At 39.8% G+C, this 22,088-nt stretch overlaps 1 protein-coding gene across 2 annotated transcripts in view; it reads right to left on the reverse strand.

The window, feature by feature from the left end:
• The window catches only part of LOC102186814 (nuclear body protein SP140-like protein), a 93,180-nt gene extending 71,781 nt beyond the window's left edge, over window positions 1-21,399 (reverse strand). Inside the window, exon 1 of one of the 2 annotated variants that reach the window (XM_013973246.2) lies at window positions 21,193-21,399. In XM_013973246.2, the coding sequence (XP_013828700.2) occupies window positions 21,193-21,224 (32 nt within the window). In that variant the 5' untranslated portion in view covers window positions 21,225-21,399. The remainder of the gene's footprint in view (window positions 1-21,192) is intronic. The other variant, XM_013973259.2, reaches the window with a different exon arrangement.

Here is a 22,088-nt window from a genome sequence, read left to right on the forward strand (position 1 = left end):
AGAGTTCTAACTAAAGTCCATAAGAACTAGAAAAAGTATTTGCCAATGTGCCTGAACAAAATTTATAGATGTTATTTGGAACACCATAAATTGAAAAGAAATAAAGTAATATTTTAAATGTAATAGCAAGTATATATGTGTGTATAAACGCCTGAAAATATGAAGAAAAACTATAAAATCTTATTATTGATTCATATAAAATATAAGATTTATATAAAATCTTAATGAAGGTATTAAAACAAGATCTAAATATATAGAGATAATATAACTTGCTTCCAATCAGGAAAGCATAATAACTTTAAAATGTCAGTCCTTCCAAAATTATTGTAAAAGTGTGGTACACTTGCAGTTTGTAATCCCATTGAAATTGTATGTAATTTAAATAGACATTTCTCCTAAGAAGACATACAGATGGCCTAAAGGTACAGGAAAAGAGGCTCAACATCACTGTTAGAGAAATGCAAATCAAAACTACCTTGAGGCATCGCCTGACACTGGTCAGAATGTCCATCATCAAAAATCTACAAATAATAAATGCTGGAGAGGGTGTGGAGGATGCAACTCTTGGTGGAAATATAAATTTGTACAGCCTCTATGGAGAACAGTACAGAGGTTTCTTGAAAAAACTAAAAACGGAGCTATCATATAATCTAGTGATTCCACCCCTGGGCATATATCCAGAGAAAACCATAATTTGAAAACATACATTGCAGCACTATTTACAATAACCAGGACATGGAAGCAACTTAAACATCCATCAACAGAGGACTGGATAAAGAAAATGCAGTATATATATATATACATACATATGCATACCCACACATTTGTATGTGCATATATGCGCATATACACAATGGAATATCACCCATCCATTAAAAAGGACAAAATAATGCCATTTGCAGCATCATAGATGGACCTAGAGACTGCTATACTGAGTGAAGTAAGTCAGACAAAGATACTTACTATATGATATCAATTATATGTGAAATCTAAGAAAATGGTACAAATGAACTTATTTACAAAACTGAAACAGAGTCACAGATGTAGAAAACAAACACGATGCCGGGAAAGCGGGGAGGAATAAAGTGGGAGATTGAGATTAACATATACAAATGACTGTATACAGTAGAAAACCAATGTGTGTTTGTGTGTATGCCTGGTCACTCAGTCCGTGTCTGACTCTTTCTGACACCCTGGACTGTATCCCACCAGGTTCCTCTGTTCATGGAATTTTCCAGGCAAGAATACTGGCGTGGGTTGTCATTTTCTACTCAAGGGACCTTCCCAACCCAGGGATCAAACCCACTTCTCTTGCATCTCCTGTACTAGCAGGCGGATTCTTTATCACTGGGCCACCAAGAAGCCTGGATAACTAAGAAGGACCTGCTGTATAGCGCAGGGAACTCTACTCAGTTCTCTGTAATGACCTATTAGTATATGGGAAAATAATTTAACAGAGTGGGTATGTGGATATGTATCACTGATTCCCTTTGCTATACAGCAGAAACTAACAACATTGTAAATCAACTCTATCCCAATAACAATTAATTTAAAAGAAGAAAGTAGAAAAAGATTTAATACGTTTAAATGTAAAAAACAATATAGACATTAAAATACAATGTATAAATATATTTTCCACCAATATGACAAAGGCTTAATATATATGATATACAAAGGCTCCAGCCTGTTGATAAAATATGACAAATAATTCTAAAGAAAATGGACTTGAACAGTTTAGAGAAGAGACACTAAAAGCCTCCAATAAACATATGAATACATACAAACTAAAGTGGCAATGAGAAACCATTTTTCACCCCTTAGATTGGCAAAAATAACTTCTTAGATGACCTTGCAATGTGGGAGAAGATTCAAAGAAACATACATGCATTGCTGGAATGAGCAAGAATTGCTATAGCCTTTTCAGAAAAGATTTAGCAATATCTAGTAAATTTTAAGACACATAGATTGACCCAGAAGTCCGTCATATTGTTGGAACCTATCCTGTGGAAATAAAAGCACCATTATGCATATAAAAAGCTCCACAACTTTCAATGGCTCCCTACTTCCCCCCAGAGTAAAAGCCAAGTCCTTAGAGTGCTCAGAGGACCTAAAATGATCCAGCCCTTCTCTCCTCTCCTCTATCTCACGTCTGTCTGGGGTACCTCACCATCCTCTTTGTTTTTTCTTGACTATACCAGGCATACTAGAGTTCTAGGAATGAGATGCTGGCTCTTTCCTCCATGTGATATGTTCTTTGTCCAGACATTTATATAATGAATGACTCTCTCATCTTTTTAAAATCCTTATTCTGTGTCACTTCAATTAGGACCGTTTTGATCAACCTACTCAAAACCACAACCACAGCCCTCCCACCCGAACTACATACTCACAACCTCTTAATCTGGCTCTATTTTTATTGTCCATGTCCTTATCACTCCCTAACATACTAAATTACTTATTTATTTTAATTAGTGCTTATTATCTTATTCTCTGACTATCTTCTCCCAAAATACATATGCCACAAGCATAGGAATTTTGTCTGCTTTGTCCTTCGATTTTTCTTGAGTACCTTATGCACACAAAGCACTAATAATAGCAAGAATAAATACAAACACACTAATGGTCAAAATAAATTTTAATGTAAAAACTGACAAAATATAGAAATATGTATGAGAGTAGAAAACAAAATCCAGTTATATTCTATTTTTAAGGGACATGTGAATGAAACCACTCAATGGGATTCAAACCCAAGGGACTGGAATAGATACACCGAACAATTACAAAGCTAAGGAGCACTGAGTATTGAGCAGAGTTCCGTGTGCTATACAGTAGGTTCTCATTAGTTGTCTATTTTATGTATAGTAGTATTTATATGTGAATCCTTATCTCCCTATTTTATCCCTTCCCCTCTTTCCCTTTGGTAACCAAAAGTTTGTTTTCTATATCTTTGTTTCTGTTTTGTAAGTAAGCATTTGATATTTTTGAATGCTCACTATTAGTACTCTTCTAAGGGCTTTGTATGTGGTTTGCTGCTGCTGCTGCTGCTGTGTCGCTGCTGCTGCTGAGTCGCTTCAGTCGTGTCCGACTCTGTGCGACCCCATAGATGGCAGCCCACCAGGCTCCACCGTCCCTGGGATTCTCCAGCCAAGAACACTGGAGTGGGTTGCCATTTCCTTCTCTAGTGCATGAAAGTGAAAAGTGAAAGTGAAGTCGCTTAGTTGTGTCTGACTCTTAGCGACCTCATGGACTGCAGCCTATCAGGCTCCTCCGTCCATGGGATTTTCCAGGCAAGAGTACTGGAGTGGGTTGCCATTGCCTTCTCCTGTATGTGGTTTAACACACTTTAACTCTCCCATACAATGGGTACTTTTTTTGAACAGCAACATTCTACAGGTAGGAAACTCAGGCTGCCCTACCTCCACAATGGCAGACCTGGGGTTCAAAACATCCCTCGCAACCTTGTACCTATCCCTTCACCTTCTACCCTTCCTTCTATCTGGTGTTAGCTACTACACTATTAATCATTACACAATACTGTCTTTCAAACACGGAGAAGCCTCAAAGATGACGAGCATTAGACTACAAAAGAAATAACAGTAGACTATTAAGTGAAAAAATCTTAATCATATGTGAAAAGATCAGAATAAGTAACTAGGCAAAGAAAGACCTTTCCTAACCATCCTCTGAGAAAATTTCAAAGCTCCTCTTCGCATACAGGGTTATCGTTACCATCTTTCTAAATTCCATATATGCGAGACAGCGAAAGAGACACAGATGTATAGAACAGTCTTTCAGACTCTGTGGGAGAGGGAGAGGGTGGGATGATTTGGGAGAATGGCATTGACATGTATAATATCATATATGAAACGAATCGCCAGTCCAGGTTTGATGCATGATACTGGATGCTTGGGGCTGGTGCACTGGGATGACCCAGAGGGATGGTACGGGAGGGGAGGAGGGAGAGGGGGTTCAGGATGGGGAACACGTGTACACCTGTGGCGGATTCATGATGATGTATGGCAACACCAATACAATATTGTAAAGTAATTAACCTCCAATTAAAATAAATAAATTTATATTAAAAAAAGCGCTCCTCCTCAACAGTCCTTAGCTGGGAGCTCAGCTTTTGCTCTGTGATGATTTAGAAGGGTAGGATGTGGGAAGGGTGGGAAGGAGGTCCAACAGGAAGGGGATATATGTGCATATGCAGCTGATTCACTTCACTGTACAGCAGAAACTAACAAATCATTGTAAAACAACCATATTCCAATTTTTTAAAATAAGTTAAAAAGAAAATAAAAATATAAATTACAGGGATTTCTGTGGTCCAGTGCTAAAGAATCCGCCTACCAATGCAAGGGCCACGGGAATATCCCAAATGCTAAGGGGCAACAAGTTGGTGCCCCATGACTACTGAGTCTGAGTGCCCGGAGCCCGTGCTCCGCAAGGAGAGAAGTCACTGCAATGAGAAGTCTGCACATTGCAACTAGAGAAAGCCCACATGCAGCAATGATGACTTAGTGCAGACAGAAGTAAATAAATAAACAAAATGAAATGAAATTTTATAAATATATAGATTACACATGGTTGAGCAATAAACGCTGATGAAAACAATACATACAAAACCATAAACATACTCAAAGTGGCACAAAGGCGAACATTCATGGCCTAAAATGCATTTATTAAAAAATAGGAAACACTATATACTAAGTTAAACTTGATTTTTTTGAACTTTTTATTTTGTATCGGGGTATAGCCAATTACTGAACTGAACAACTGAATAACTGAACTGAACTGGTGGCCAGTTAACAACGTTGTGATGTTTTCAGATGAACAGCAAAGGGACTCAGCCATACATATACACATATGTACATATACACATATCCATCCTCCCCCAAACCCCATTCCCATCCAGGCTGCCACATAAAATTGAGCAGACTTCCCTGTGCTATACAGTAGATCCTTGTTGGTTATCCATTTTAAATACAGCGGTGTTTACATGCCCATCCCAAACTCCCTAACTATCCTTTCCCCCAGCCCTTCCTCCTGGCAACCATACGTTCTTAAGTCTGTCAGTTTTTTCTGTCTTGTAAGTAGTTCATTTGTATAACTTCTTTTTTAGATTCTACATACAAGGGATGTCATACGATACTTCTCCTCTATTGAAAAGTAAATTAAACTTTAAATCAAGGTGTTAGAATAAGAAATCAAGATAATCCCCCAAGAAAGCCGAAGGCTAGAATAAAGAAGAGAAAAATAGATAAATATAATTTTTTATAAATATTATTTTTAAAAACAGTAATTAAATCTCAAACAAAAAATAAGTGTAATGGAACCAAAAGAATCAAAAGGTTCTTGGATAAGAACAGCAAAATAGAACATTTGATCAAGAGAATGAAAGAAAAGACATAAATGAACAATGCTAGGAATAAGGAAAGGGATACGTCTTTAGTTAAAGAAAAGATTAAAATTTTATAAAAGAAATTCTTATATAATTTCCTACCAATAAATTGACAATCTAGGAAAAGTTGTTACTTTTTAAGAAAATAGAAATGATCAAAACTGAGAAAACTTGAGAAATAAATAGAACTAAAATGAATAGGAGAAATGTATAATATCCTTCCAGACCTGTCCTAAGCCTGCCCTCTCCTCATTTCCCTCCCAGAAATCGGTTTCAAAGAGTTTAATGAGAAATTTCCAGTCATCCTTCAAAGATCAGAACATATTTGTCTTCAATCATTAAAATAAGTTAAAAAAATTTTTTTAATCACCACAAATCATCATGAGGCTGCCACATTTCTGCTATCAAATCCAGGTAAACACAAGATAAGTGATAACTGTAGGTTAATATTGCTTATAAACATGTACTATTAAATCCCCTCATAAGATATTAGTGAGCTCAGTCCAAGGGTAGATGAAAACATACTGTGATATGACCACATGAGAATCATCTCAGGAATTCTAGGACAGGACAGGTTAGAAAATCTTTCTGTGCTTCTGGTTAAACCTGGCAGATTGAACATACCTGCATTATGTCCTTCTGACATGAGATCATTTGTCAGAAAGTGACATGGCAGAAAGCAAGGATGAGAGAATGGAAGGAAGGAAGGACACTGAACACACGTTAAGCAGACACTGAACACACGTTAAGCAGACACTTCTGAAGATGGGGTGTGGATGTATATTGCTGTCGTTTAGTCACTCAGTCGTGCCCAACCCTTCGAAACCCCATGGACTGTAGCCTGCTAGGCTCCTCTGTCCATGAGATTTTTCAGGCAAGAATACTGGAGTGGGTTGTCATTTCCTTCCCCAGGGGATCGTCCCACTCTAGGAACTGGATCCTGGTCTTCTCAGCATCTCCTGCATTTCAGGCAGATTCTTTTACCACTGAATCACTGGGGAAGCCCAGGTGGTAGCCAGCTTCACAGAGTGAAGGGATAAGAAACCTAATTGGACCTCTCTTACCATAAACAAAAATTAAGTCAAAATGCATTAAAGACTTAACTGTAAGACCTGAAACTATTGCAGCACAGAGCGTGGGGACTATTGATAATAATACTGTATTGTATGCTTAAAAATACTAAGAAAGTATATTTTCAAGTTTTCATCACAAGAAAAATATTTGTAACTATGTATGGTACTGAATGTTAAGTGGACTTATTGTGGTGATCATTTCATAATATCAAATTGCTATGATATACCCCTGATATTAATATAACGTTATATGCCAATTATATAGAAATTTTTAAAATCTATATATAATTGCCAAAATTTGGAAGCAACCAAAATGTCCCCCAGGGAGTGAATGGATAAATAAATTGCGGTACATTTAGAGAAGAGAATACTATTCAGGCCAAAAGAAAATACACATTATTAAGCAAAAGAAGATAATCTGAAAAGGCTACATACTGTATGATTCCAACCATATGATAGTCTGGAAAAGGCAAAATAAGGGAGACAGTAAGAAGATCAGTTCTTGCCAGGGATTCGGGGAAGGGATAAGTAGGCAGAGTACAGAGCATTTTTAGTGCAGAGAAATGACTCTCTATGATACCGTGATGGTGGTCACATGTCATTATATATTTGTCTAAGCCCACAGTGCACAGTGGACTTGAATTTGAGCAATCTCTGGAGATAGTAAAAGAGTGGCTTGACATGCTGCAGTCCATGCGGTCACAAAGAGTTGGACATGACTTAGTGCCTGAACAGCAACAGCAGTGTACAAGGATGAATCCTCATGTAATCTACGAACTCTGAGTGATGATGATGTGTCTGTGTAGGTTGAAAGTGAAAGTTGCTCAGTTGTGTCCGACTCTTTGTGACCCCATGGACTATACAGTCCATGGAATTCTCTAGGCAAGAATACTGGAGTGGGTAGCCTTTCCCTTCTCCAGGGGATGTCCCCAACCCAGGGGTCAAACCCAGGTCTCCTGCATTGCAGGCGGATTCTTTACCAGCTGAGGCACCAGGGAAGCGTCAATGTAAGTTCATAAAATTGTACAAAATGTACCAGTCTGTTGGGGAACATTGATAATGGAGTAGGCATGTTTGGGCTTTCCTGGTGGCTCAGTGGTAAAGAATCTGCCTGCTGACACAAGAGATGTGGGTTTAATCCCTAGGTCAGGAAGATCCCCTGGAGCAGGAAATGGCAACCCACTCAAGCATTCCTGCCTGTGAAATCCCATAGAGAGAGGAGCCTGGCATGCTGCAGTCCATAGGGTTGCAAAGAATTGGACATAACAGTGATTAAAAGACAACAACAATAATCTCCACTGTGATGATGCCAGCAGGCTTTTTACACTTAGCCATGTAGGAACTGATTGCAGACCTGAGCCACATCTTGAAACATACTTTTTTTCTAACTTTTCCATCTATAGGATTTAATAAATACATAAAACAGCCCCCATGAGGTATATGCTCTTATCATCCCATTTTACAGATGAAGAAACAGGTGTACAGAGATGTTAAGAGATATCTGCAAGGCCACATAACTACTAAAGAACAGAATGAGGCTTTGGACCAGAGTCTAGACCCTTTAATCATTACATAATATTGCCCTCTAGGTAAATGACAACTCCATCCTTTAGTTTCTTTGGCTAGAACCTTTGCAGTCTTCTATGACACTTCTATTCCTCCCATACCTAATGTTTTATCCATCTTCAACAGTCCTTCACTTTACCATAGAAACATATCCAGTATCCCACATCTTTTCTTTGTATCCACTGCTCTAACCTGGTCCCAACCACAATAACACCAGGCTACTGCAATGACCACCAACTAGTCTTCTTGTTTACACTCATGTCATATTGCAGCTGTTCTCCAAACTCTAAATACCAATAGAGATCTTTTTGAAATTGAAATTCTATTATTCCACTCTATTGAAAAACCCTCCCCTGACCCTCACAATTTATATTCTAAATTCTTGACCGTGACCTATGAGAAACAACATGATCTATCTCTTGGTACCTTTCCAATCTCCTTTTCTACTCTTCTTTTGGATCAATGCCTTTTGGCACTGTAATCGCCAAGTTTTCTTCTTACATTCCAGGCATGTTTCTATACCTGACTTTTCATTGACTGTTCCTCTACTTGGACCATTTCTTCACGAATTTATGTGGTGCTTTTCACTCATTCATTCATGACTTCCATTAAATATCAATACTAGCCTCTTAGAAAACATTTCCATTACACCCTATGCATGTACCCCATAGGTTTTTTTTTTCCTTACTACCTTCTGTCATTAAATTATAAATTTATTTGTTCATCTGCTCATTCTTTGTCTTGAATGTCATCTCCATTAGGTCAGAGACTTGGTCTGCTTTACTCACCCTTATATTCCAGCACCTAATTAAGTGCTGGGAATAGGGTGTCAGGAAATATTTGTGGATGAATGAATCAAGCATTAGTATAATATATAGGAGAATGTGGCTAGAATTCTGAGTATATGAAGTAAGTTTTAGTTGCTCAGTTGTGTCCGACTCTTTGTGACCCCATGGACTGTAGCCTGCCAGGCTCCCTCTGTCCATCGGGATTCTCCAGGCAAGAATACTGGAATGGGTTGCCATTCCCTCCTCCAGGGGATCTTTCTGACCCAGGGATCAGATCCGGGTCTCCTGCATTGCAGGAGATTCTTTACTGTCTGAGCCACCAGGGAAGCCCAGTATATGAAAGGTGTTTGAAAAAAGACACAAGGAGGATAACCTTGGTAGACATGAGTATATGGACATGGATACATGCACCTTAAGGTTCATAGCAGCATTATTTACAATCGCCAAGACATGGAGTCAACCTAAGTGCCCATTAGCAGATGAAATAGGATGAAATATACACACACACTAATCAGAGTATTAGTCATTAAAAATTTTCCCATTTGCAACACTGTGAATGGACCTAGAGAGTATTATGCTCAGTGAAATAAGTCAGAAAAAGACATAAACTCTGTGTTATCCATTGTACCTGGAATCTAAAAAATAAAACAAACAGATATATATAACAAAACAGTAACAGACTCATTGATGTAAAGACCAAGTTAATGGTTACCAGGGAGAAGAGGGAAGTAGGGAGAGACAAGATAGGGATATGAGATTAAGAGACAAAAACTACCCTGTGTAAAATAAATATGCAACAGGGATATATTATACAGCACAGGGAAATATAACCATTATTTTATAATAACTTTAAATGGAGTATAATCTATAAAAATATTGAATCACTCTGTTATACACCTGAAACTAATATTATAGTGTAAATTAACTGTACTTCAACTTAAAAAAATTAAAAACTCAATAGCAGGATTTAGCAGAAGATTGAATTAAAAAGGCAAAATTTGTGAACTGGCTAACTAGAAGACAGACAGCTAAATAAGAGATATGCAACCAAGGTACAGATATTTAAAAAGTGGGAAAGTGCAGAAAAACATGAAATATGTGAGAAACTGCCACAGTTCTAGTATAATCATTTCAGTCCTGGAAAGAGAGAGGAAGAAGCTGGGGGGAGGGCAGAAGAAATATTTGAAGAGATAATGGCTAAGGTTTTCCAAAAGTGATCAGTCACAAATTAAAGCAGACATCAAGTCACAAATTAAAGAAACTGAAAACGCCAATAGGATAAATGCAAAACAAAAGCAAAAGGCAAACAAATTTAGGCTCACTACTGTTTAAATGCTAAGAGAAAAATCTCAGAAGCAGTCAGAGGAAACTTCATGAGTCACCATCAAACCTCAAACCATAGACTTTGAAAACTGGCAGTTAACCAATTAATCAATCCTTCAATCAATGACAGCGAGTTTCTGGTGTGGTGGAGCAGGATTCAAAACATCTGTCTCCCACCAGCTCCCACAAGCATTACAGTGTTCTGTTGAAAAAACTTAGGAGTTGGAAAGAGCATTTAAAAATGTTATCAATAACTGAAGAGATGAAACTGCAGTAAGGATTTGCCAGCAAAAGCAAAGGGGGAGGGACAAAGCATAGAGACACTTTTGATTTGAGGGTATTTGCTGATCCCAGAAAATCAGAACCTCAGGTTTGAGAGCCTTAAGGGGTGAGATGGACAGAAATAAAGTCTAGAGTCCACATAGGGTGCAGAGTCCAATGGGAGTCCAGTTCCTGACTTTGATATCTTCATAGAGAGAATAAAGAGAAGAAGGAACAGCCCTGGAATTACTGAATTGCATTCCTGGTGAAATCACCCGGATTCCCCCAGGTTCTCTCAGTCTCTGAGCTTGTACCTAAGAGATTCCAGAGGGGGTGCCTTGAAGCACCTGGATGTAACAAACAGAAATCCTTTCCAAAGTTTCGTACCTTCACTGCGGCCCCAAATTTTACCTATAAATAATTTTCCAAATACAGTGCTAGTATATAGTCCAAGATAACCAGCTATATAAGCAAAATAATCCTGTGAATAGAGCATAAAAAGGAAAAAACTAGTAACTTGATAGGTGGAGAAGCCTGGCAAACACCACCTAATTCGAATGATCAGTGTCAACACCCCTGGTGATAAGTCAGTTGACATGCTCCCTGATGGGATGTGATGAAAAGGACATTTCATCTCTGTGGTTTTCTTTCATAAAACCTGTAACCCCAGCCTACTTCTGAGGAAGACATCAAGACCAACCCAACTTGAAAGACATTCTACAACATGCCTGCTTGGTGCTCTTCAAACTGTCAAGGTCATGAAAGGCGAGAAAAGACTGAGAAACGGTCACACACCAGAAGAGAATAGGGGATTGGACAGTTCAATGCATTGCGGTGCCTGGGATTCAGTCCTGCAGCAGAATATGAACACTGGTGGGAAAACTGGTGAAACAAAAAAAGTCTGGGCTCTAGTTAGGTATGTTTAGTGTTGATGTTAGTCACTCAGTCATGTCTGATCCTTTGCGACCCCATGGGCTGTAGCTCTCCAGGCTCCTCTGTCCATGGAATTCTCCAGGCAAGAATACTGGAATGGGTTGCTATTTTCTTCTCCAGGGGATCTTCCAGACCCAGTGATCAAACCCGGGTCCCCTGCATTGCACACAGATTCTTTCTCATCTGAGCCACCATCTTTAGTTAATAGTAACCTAATAACCTAATCTGGAATCAAGATTGCTGGGAGAAATATCAGTAACTTCAGATATGCAGATGACACCACCCTTATGGCAGAGAGTGAAGAGGAACTAAAAAGCTTCTTGATGAAAGTGAAAGAGGAGAGTGAAAAAGTTGGCTTAACGCTCAATATTCAGAAAACGAAGATCATGGCATCTGGTCCCATCACTTCATAGGAAATAGAAACAGTGGAAACAGTGTCAGACTCCAAAATCACTGCAGATCATGATTGCAGCCATGAAATTAAAAGATGCTTACTCCTTGGAAGGAAAGTTATGACTAACCTAGGTAGCATATTAAAAAGCAGAGATACTACTTTGCCAACAAAGGTCCGTCTAGTCAAGACTATGGTTTTTCCAGTATTCATGTGTGGATGTGAGAGTTGGACTGTGAAGAAAGCTGAGTGCCAAAGAATTGATGCTTTTGAATAGTGGTATTGGAGAAGACTCTTGAGAGTCCCTTGGACTGCAAGGAGATCCAACCAGTCCATCCTAAAGGATATCAGTCCTGGGTGTTCATTGGAAAGACTAATGCTGAAGCTGAAACTCCAATACTTTGGCCCCCTCATGCGAAGAGTTGACTCGTTTGAAAATACCCTGATGCTGAGAGGGACTGGGGGCAGGAGGAGAAGGGGACAACAGAGGATGAGATGGCTGGATGGCATCACTGACTCGATGGACAAGAGTTTGAGCAGACTCCAGGAGTTGCTGATGGACAGGGAGGCCTGGCGTGCTATGATTCATGGGGTCGCAAGGAGTCGGACACGACTGAGTGACTGAACTGAACTGAATAACCTAACAGTATGGGGTTTTTTAGTTTTGGTAGGTGTACCACAATAATATGAGAGGGTAACATCACAGGATATGAAACTGGGTGTGCAGTGTTTAGAAACTTCTGTACTACCTTTGTAACTTTTTTGTAAATATAAAGTTATTCCAAAAACGAAGTTTACTTAAAAAATAAAATTTGTGCATGAGAACTGGCAGAAACAAGAGAAAACAGGGCCACAAACATTTCATTTATGAAAAGTGTCAGATGTCAAGTATAAAACTTCTTTAACCTGTGTAAGCCGTTTTATTAAAAAAGAAAACCTACATCAAACATCATTCATAATTGTGCAATGAATGATAAAGGCCTTCCCTTTGGAACTAGAATCAAAACAGAGATGATTACTGCTACTACTTGTGTTCACCATACCCAAAGTCCTAGCCCACACAGAAAGGCTAGAAGAGAAGTAGGAAGAATAAGGATTAGATTAGAAGGACCAAAGCCGTCATTGCGTATATGTTTCATAAATTTACGTCCATACAAAAGTATATATCTCCATACAAGTTATTAGAATTTTTGGGCAAAGTTTCCATTTATTTTTATATCTTAGTAACAAGCAGTTAGAAAGTTGATTTTGAAATTACATAGGTATAATTGCAGAAAGATGTCAAGTATCTATGAATAAATCTAGCAGAAGAAGTGTGAGACTTCTAGGCAGAAAATCTTATTAGAAAAATTTTTAAATTAATAACATACAAATGCCATATAATGACATAGAAGACAATATTGACCTACATATTCAACACAATCTTAAACAAAAACTCAACAAGATTTTGACAAACTGATTTGGAAATGCTAAAACCAAAACACTTTGGAAAAAGAAAAGAACATGGGAAGATTTACTCTACCATTTTTAGGAGTTCATGTGAAGCTTTTGTTTCCATGACGGTATGGAGACACATAAGGAAAGCCTGCCATAGGTCAATGGCAGAGAAGAGAGAGCACTTAAACAGCACCCTGCAGATATGGCCACTTGACTAATGAGAAGAGGAGCACAGCAGATCAGTGGGAAAGGGATGGTTTAACCGATCACAGGGTTCTCAAACTGAAATTGACAAGAATTAAAGTAGACGCTTTATCAGACAGGAAGTAATTTGGTCTCAGATACCTAAAGAAAATATGGGTAAAAAAACAAAACCATTTACTCAACTCAAGACTGTGGGTGACCAGCGAGCTGTGCACGTCAAGTTGAAGTGAAATGGGCTGTAAATCCATGGCAGGCGCATGAACGAGAAAGTTAAACAGCGCGTGAAACCAAACTGCAAACAGAATCACTCTGGAAAGATAACCCAGAGGATGAAGAAAACATCCTCAAAGCACTGAGCATCACACAAAGACCTAAACAATAAAGAGCACGAAGATGAGGCGATAAAACAACAAAATGTTTCAAGTTAGGAGAGCTGTAGAAACAAATTAAGATCCCCCAAATAAACACAGTCAACTTGAAAAAAAAAAAAACACCAAGAAACCAAAAACTACTAAATATTAAATAATTCTCATGAAGAAAAGTTTGAGACAATCATTATGAGCAGAAAGCAAAATGCTAAAGATATAAAAGTTGAAAGACAGATAAATGCTATGAAGGCTAAAACTGCTACAATGAAAGAATAATTTTATCCAAAAATTGAAAAAGAAAATAATTTTGGATATACTAGAAGAGAACCTTACCATAAAGGTAGAATTGAATCTATCACCTTAAGAGCACAAGGGCTATGGTTAAAGACAGTGCACATGGAATTCATCAGTAACTTTCTGAATGGCTTTATTTATTCCAAATAACAAGGGTGAATCTGTTTTGAAAAATCAATAGAATAAGAAGTCTATACCTGAAGTTTAAGCTCTAATAAGAAAAAAGTCTACAGATTCAATGCAATTCCTATCAAGCTACCAAAGGTATTTTTCAAAGAGCTTGAACAAATAATTTCACAGTTTGTATGGAAATACAAAAGACCTCGAATAGCCAAAGCAATCTTGAGAAAGAAGAACGGAACTGGAGGAATTAACCTGCCTGACTTCAGGCTCTACTACAAAGCCACAGTCATCAAGACAGTATGGTACCGGCACAATGACAGAAATATAGATCAGTGGAACAAAATAGAAAGCCCAGAGATAAATCCACGCACCTTTGGACACCTTATCTTTGACAAAGGAGGCAAGAATATACAATGGAGTAAAGACAATCTCTTTAACAAGTGGTGCTGGGAAAAGTGGTCTTTTACAACTACTTGTAAAAGAATGAAATTAGAACACTTTCTAACACCATACACAAAAATAAACTCAAAATGGATTAAAGATCTAAACATAAGACCAGAAACTATAAAACTCCTAGAGGAGAACATAGGCAAAACACTCTCTGACATAAATCACAGTAGGATCCTCTGTGACTTACCTCCCAGAATATTGGAAATAAAAGCAAAACTAAACAAATGGGACCTAATTAAAATTAAAAGCTTCTGCACAACAAAGGAAACTATAAGCAAGGTGAAAAGGCAGCCTTCTGAATGGGAGAAAATAATAGCAAATGAAACAACTGACAAACAACTAATCTCAAAAATATACAAACAACTCCTGCAGCTCAATTCCAGAAAAATAAACGACCCAATCAAAAAATGGGCCAAGGACCTAAACAGGCATTTCTCCAAAGAAGACATACAGATGGCTAACAAACACGTGAAAAGATGCTCAACATCACTCATTATCAGAGAAATGCAAATCAAAACCACAATGAGGTACCATTTCATGCCAGTCAGAATGGTTGCGATCCAAAAGTCTACAAGCAATAAATGCTGGAGAGGGTGTGGAGAAAAGGGAACCCTCTTACACTGTTGGTGGGAATGCAAACTAGTACAGCCACTATGGAGAACAGTGTGGAGATTCCTTAAAAAATTGCAAATAGAACTGCTGTATGACCCAGCAATCCCACTGCTGGGCATACACACTGAGGAAACCAGAATCGAAAGAGACACGTGTACCCCAATGTTCATCGCAGCACTGTTTATAATAGCCAGGACATGGAAACAACCTAGATGTCCATCAGCAGATGAATGGATAAGAAAGCTGTGGTACATATACACAATGGAGTATTACTCATCCATTAAAAAGAATACATTTGAATCAGTTCTAATGAGGTGGATGAAACTGGAGCCTATTATACAGAGTGAAGTAAGCCAGGAAGAAAAACACCAATATAGTATACTAACACATATACATGGAATTTAGAAAGATGGTAACGATCACCCTGTGTGCGAGACAGCAAAAGAGACACAGATGTATAGAACAGTCTTTTGGACTCTGTGGGAGAGGGAGAGGGTGGGATGATTTGGGAGAATGGCATTGAAACATGTATAATGTATAATATCAAATATGAAATGAATCACCAGTCCAGTCTGGATGCATGATACAGGATGCTCGGGGCTGGTGCAGTGGGATGACCCAGAGGGATGGGATGGGGAGGGAGGTGGGAGGAGGGTTCAGGATGGGGAACACGTGTACACCCGTGGCAGATTCAGGTTGATGTATGGCAAAACCAAGACAATATTGTAAAGCAATTAGCCTCCAATTAAAATAAATACATTTATATTAAAAAAGAAAAAGTCCCCATGAGCAAAGTTAAAAGGCAAGAAAAGTATATTCATAACTTTCAGAATATTTAGCAAATTCTTATTGTTAAAGAAAGAACAATCATCTGAACTCACATTGTCAATAAATTAACCAGTAATCATAGAAAACACAAAAATTTTTCAATCTTTCATGTAATTAAGAGAATCAAGTTAATAAGAGATAGAGATACCTGGAGTAACAGGCAAATTTGGCCTTGGAGTACAAAATGAAGCAGGGCAAAGACTAACAGAGTTTGCCAAGAGAGTGCACTGGTCATAGCAAACACCTTCTTCCAACAACACAAGAGAAGACTTTACACATGGACATCACCATATGGTCAATACCCAAATCAGATTGATTATATTCTTTGCAGCCAAAGATGGAGAAGCTCCATACAGTCAGCAAAAACACGACCGGGAGCTGACTGTGGCTCAGATCATGAACTCCTCATTGCCAAATTCAGACTTAAATTGAAGAAAGTAAGGAAAACCAGTAGATCATTCAGGTATGACCTAAATCAAATCCCTTATGATTATACAGTGGAAGTGACAAACAGATTCAAGGGATTAGATCTGATAGACAGAGTGCCTGAAGAACTATGGAGGGAGGTTCATGACATTGTACAGGAGGCAGTGATCAAGATTATTCCCAAGAAAAGGAAAGGCAAAATGATTGTCTCAGGAAGCCTCACAAATAGCTATGAAAAGAAGAGAAGCTAAAGGCAAAGGAGAAAAGGAGATATACCCATTTGAATGCACAGTTCCAAAGAACAGCAAGGAGAGACAAGAAAGCCTTCCTCGGCAATCAATGCAAAGAAATAGAGGAAAACAATAGAACGGGAAAGACAATAATTCTCTTCAAGAAAATCAGAAATACCAAGGGAACATTTCATGCAAAAACGGGCACAATAAAGGACAGAGATGGTATGGACCTAATGGAAGCAGAAGTTATTAAGAAGAGGTGTCAAGAATACACAGAACAACTGTACAAAAAAGATCTTCATGACCCAGATAACCACGATGGTGTGATCACTCACCTAGAGCCAGATATCCTAGAATGCAAAGTCAAATGGGCCTTAGGAAGCATCAATATAAACAAAGCTAGTGGAGCTGATGGAATTCCAGTTGAGCTATTTCAAATCCTAAAAGATGATGCTGTGAGAGTGCTGCACTCAATATGCCAGCAAATTTGGAAAACTCAGCAGTGGCCACAGGACTGGAAAAGTTCAGTTTACTTTCCAATTTCAAAGAAAGGCAATGCCAAAAACTGTTCAAACTAAGCGTCTGTCTACAATGTGGGAGACCTGGGTTCGATCCCTGGGTTGGGAAGATCCCCTGGAGAAGGAAATGACAATCCACTCCAGTACTATTGCCTGGAAAATCCCATGGACAGAGGAGTCTGGTAGGCTACAGTCCGTGGGGTCGCAAAGAGTCGGACACGACTGAGCGACTTCACTTGACTTCACTTCAATGCACAATTGCACTCATCTCACGTGCTAGTAAAATAAAGCTTAAATTTCTCCAAGACAGGCTTCAACAGTAAGTGAATTGTGAACTTCCAGATGTTCAAGCTGGGTTTAGAATAGGCAGAGGAACCAGAGATCAAATTGCCAACATCTGTTGGATCATCAAAAAAGCAAGGGAGTTTCAGAAAAATATCTACTTCTGCTTTATTGACTATGTCAAAGCCTTTGACTGTGTGGATCACAACAAATTATGGAAAATTCTGAAAGAGACGGGAATACCAGACCACCTGACCTGCCTCCTGAGAAATCTGTATGCAGGTCAAGAAGCAACAGTTAGAACTGGACATGGAACAACAGTCCAGTTGTTTGTCTTGGTTCCAAATCAAGAAAGGAGTCCGTCAAGGCTGTATATTGTCACCCTGCCTATTTAACTTATATGCAGAGTTAAACTTATATGCAGATGAACATCATCACGCAAAATGCCAGGCTGGAGGAAGCACAAGCTGGAATCAAGATTGCCAGGAGCAATGTCAGTAACGACAGATACGCAGATGGCACCGCCCTTACAGCAGAAGGCGAAGAGGAACTAAGGAGCCTCTTGATGAAAGTGAAAGAGGAGAGTGAAAAAGTTGGTTTAAAACTCAACATTCAGAAAACGAAGATCCTGGCATCCAGCCCCATGACTTCATGGCAAATAGACTAGGAAACAATGGAAACAGTGAAAGACTTTATTTTGGGGGGCTCCAAAATCACTGCAGGTGGTGACTGCTGACATGAAATTAGAAGATGCTTGCTTCTTGGAAGAAAAGCTATGACGAGCCTAGACAGCATATTAAAAAGCAGAGACATTACTTTGCCAACAAAGGTCCGTCTAGCCGAAGCTATGGTTTTTACAGTAGTTATGTATGGATCTGAGAGTTAGACTATAAAGAAAGTTGAGTGCTGAAGAATTGATGCTTTTGAACTGTGGTGTTGGAGAAGACCCTTGAGAGTAGCTTGGACTGCAAGGAGATCCAACCAGTCAATCCTAAAGGAAATCAGTCCTGAATATTCATTGGAAGGACTTGATGCTGAGGTTGAAACTCCAATACTTTGGCCACCTGATGTGAACAACTGACTCCTTTGAAAAGACCCTGACTCTGGGAAAGATTGAAGACGGAAGGAGAAGGGGACGACAGAGGATGAGATGGTTGGATGGCATCACTGACTCAATGGACATGAGTTTGAGTAAGCTCTGGGAGCTGGTGATGGACAGGGAAGCCTGATGTGACAGGACTGAGTGACTGAACTGAAATGAAGTTAACAAAATGCCACTCTTTATCCACCACATCTGCAAAGTTTGGGTGTGGGGAGATGGCTTGTCTAATTTTGGGTTGTTTTTTAGTCGCTAAGTCGTGTCTGACTCTTTTTCTACCCCATGGACTGTAGCCCTGAAGGCTCCTCTGTTCATGGGATTTTCCAGGCAAAAAATACTGGAATGGGTTGCCGTTTCCTTCCTCCAGGGGATCTTCCTGACCCAAGGATTGAACCTGTGTATCCTGCATTAGCAGATGGATTCTTTACCACTGAGCCACCAGGGAAGCCTAACTTTTGGTAGGGAGATATATTGGTTCCGCTACTTACGCATTTGGAAGAATCTATAAACAATTAAATATGAGTGCCCTTTGCCTCAGCACTATAACTTATTTGGTTATTGACACAACACAGACACTTGTATATGTGCAAAAAATATAAAGAAATAAATTATCTTTGTTATCATAGCTTGTTGGCAAAAGTGAGCAACTGAAAATTACCTGAAGGTCTGTCAGTAGAACGCTGGAGTGGTTTAAAAACTATGGTGTAAGTCAGAATGGCCGTCATCAAAAAGTCTACAAATAGATGCTGAAGAGGGTGTGGAGAAAAGGGAATCCCACACTATTGATGGGAATGTAAATTGGTGCAGCCACTATGAAGAACAGTATGGAAGTTCCTTAAGAAACTAAAAACAGAACTACCATATGGTCCAGCAATCCCACTCTTGAGCATGTGTACAGAGAAAACCATACTTCACAGACATGCGTGCGACCCAGTATTCATTGCAGAATTATTTACAGTAGCCAGAACATGGAGACAACCTAAATATCTATCGATAGAGGAATGGGTAAAGGGGATGTGGTATATACATTCAACAGAATGTTACTCAGTCAGGAAAAAAACGCAACGCCATTCGCAGCAACATGGATGAACCCAGAGATTATCATATTAAGTGAAGTAAGTCAGAGAAAGACAAATATCATCTATCATTTATATGTGGGATGTAAAAAACTGATCCAAATAAACTTAGTTACAAAACAGAAACTGACTCACAGACATAGGAAACAAACTTACAGTTTCCAAAGGGAACATATGGAGGGGGGTTAAATTAGGAATTTTGGAGTAACATATACACACTACTATATAAAACAGACAAACAACAAAGACCTGCTTGTAGCAGAGGGAACTTTACTCAGCATTTTGTAATAACATATATGGAAAAAGAATGAAAAAGAATATGTGTCTATACATATATACGCGTATATGTACAGCTGAATTATTTTGCTGTGCACTTGAAACTAACACAATATTGTAAAACTATTATACTTCAATTAAAGAAATAAACAAACAACAACAACATAAAACTATGGCGTGTCCATTCCACAGAATAGTATTATATATGGCTGTTAAAAGGAATAAGGCAAGCCCATGATTATTAAGAAGATCTCTATGATTTTCACTATTAAACTAAGCGAAAATGCAAAATGGCATTTACAATATAATTCCATGTTTTAAAAAACAGGGCTCACATTATGTATGTAGGAAAATGAGTTATGTACATAAATGCAAATCTGGAGGGTTATGCCTACAACTCTAACAGGACCGGGATTGGAAGCTGCGAGGGGGTGAGTGGTGAACAGGACTTTTCCCCTCTCTCTACTTCCGTATTGTTTGAAATTTTATGAGCCAGACTGCATATGTATTTCTTCTGCATTAAAAAAATTAAAATTTTAAAATATTAAGTAATGTTATTTCTGATCCGTTACTAGAGAAAGATAGAAACACGACTTGTTTCCTTGTAGAGATGTAACCTGTTCCAGAATAGAAAATGAAACCAAACGTAAAATTACTCCGCCTGTGTTAGCCCTGGGCAGTTTGAGGCATTTCTCTTCCTTTTGTTTCTTTGCTCAGGATGGCTGGAGGAGGAGCCCAGGACCCCCAGTCAGAAACGAGATTAGTTCCAGAGCTGACAGAGGTGTCACCGACAGGACAGACGTGAGCCCACACCACCCAGGGTTTCAAAATGTCAGGGGTTTACCCTGAATTTTGTGTTTTCTAAACTACCTTCTTCGAAATGATCTATGCAAAGGTAGAACTGACAAGAGGGAAATGAGAGTAATCTGGGGTCACGAGGAAATAAAGCGTCATAAAGGACAAGGCGCCTTCAGGCAGACGGGCCAGCGGAGCCGTAGCTGCAAAGCAAGCAGTCATGTGTGTTGTGGCAGCAGGACTCAACCGGCAGGCGCCCTGAGGCTGCAGTTTGAAATCCCATCTCCTCGGCACACATTCCTGGCCAGCCCTATATGGCAGGCAAAGGTTCCCCTACACCAGGTGGAAAGCAAAGGTTCGGTGCAGAGTCCAAAGACAGCACTGAACAGCAGTGTGGCCACAGGGAAAGGCGGAAGAAGAGGGAGAAAGACTGACCTGGTGCTGAGCTCTCTGCCCTCTCCAGCCATTTTCCCGCCCAGCCTGGCCTGGGCCTGGGCTTGGCCTCTGATTCTTCCAGCCTCCCCAGCCTGGGTCCGGAGAGGCTGCCGGAGCCCTGAGCGCCGAGCAGGAAGTCAGCTCTGGGTCTCATCCAGGGCTGGCGGCTCCGCCCATGGAGGGGAAAACAGAAGTGAAAGTACTTGCCAGTGAGCTGTGCTGGGCAGACACTGGCTCCTTCCCTCTACCCGCAGCTCCCTGGTGCTTCCAGCCATCAAGACATGTGGTCCCAGGGATGCAAGACAAGGAGAGACACTCAGGGCCTGGAGGGCCAAGGGAGCGGCCGGGTCAGCCCCCAGGGGTCCAGCTGTCTGTGCAAAGGCAGCAATGATATCTGCGTGACCCCAACTGTCTGCAGGCTTCTGCCTTCTCAGGGCGGTTCAGAGTTTAGTATGGGGTCAAGAGCAAACTCAGGTGTGCCCCTTCCCCTTTGCTGAGATGGTTGTCAGGGGAAGAGGGAAAGACAGAGACTTCAGATCCTCTCTCCAGCCTGTGAGAGAGCCTGGACCAACCGAGTCAGGTCCCAGCATTTGGACACCGAGCAGAAGCAAGCCCAAATGCTCAGCTTTATAAAGTGGGGAGAACATTTTTAGCATTCCTAGAAATCAGCCAGGGGTAGGAGAAGAACCTCCAAGGCCCTGGGGCTGGAGAGTGGAGCCCAGTTGGTGATGTGGGTTGACATCTTAGGTGCAAGGGTCTAAGGTGTCCTGACTACAGGGTTGCTTCACCAGTGTAGCCAGGGGTTGACAACAGAAACCTGCGACACTGTCATGGGAATGCAGAGGCAAGAGGCTTCTCTCCAGACGGAGATGGAGGTTAGGACCCGGATCATGTAG

The sequence above is a fragment of the Capra hircus genome, chromosome 2 (assembly GCF_001704415.2).
Source record: "Capra hircus breed San Clemente chromosome 2, ASM170441v1, whole genome shotgun sequence".
Classification (NCBI taxonomy): domain Eukaryota; kingdom Metazoa; phylum Chordata; class Mammalia; order Artiodactyla; family Bovidae; genus Capra; species Capra hircus.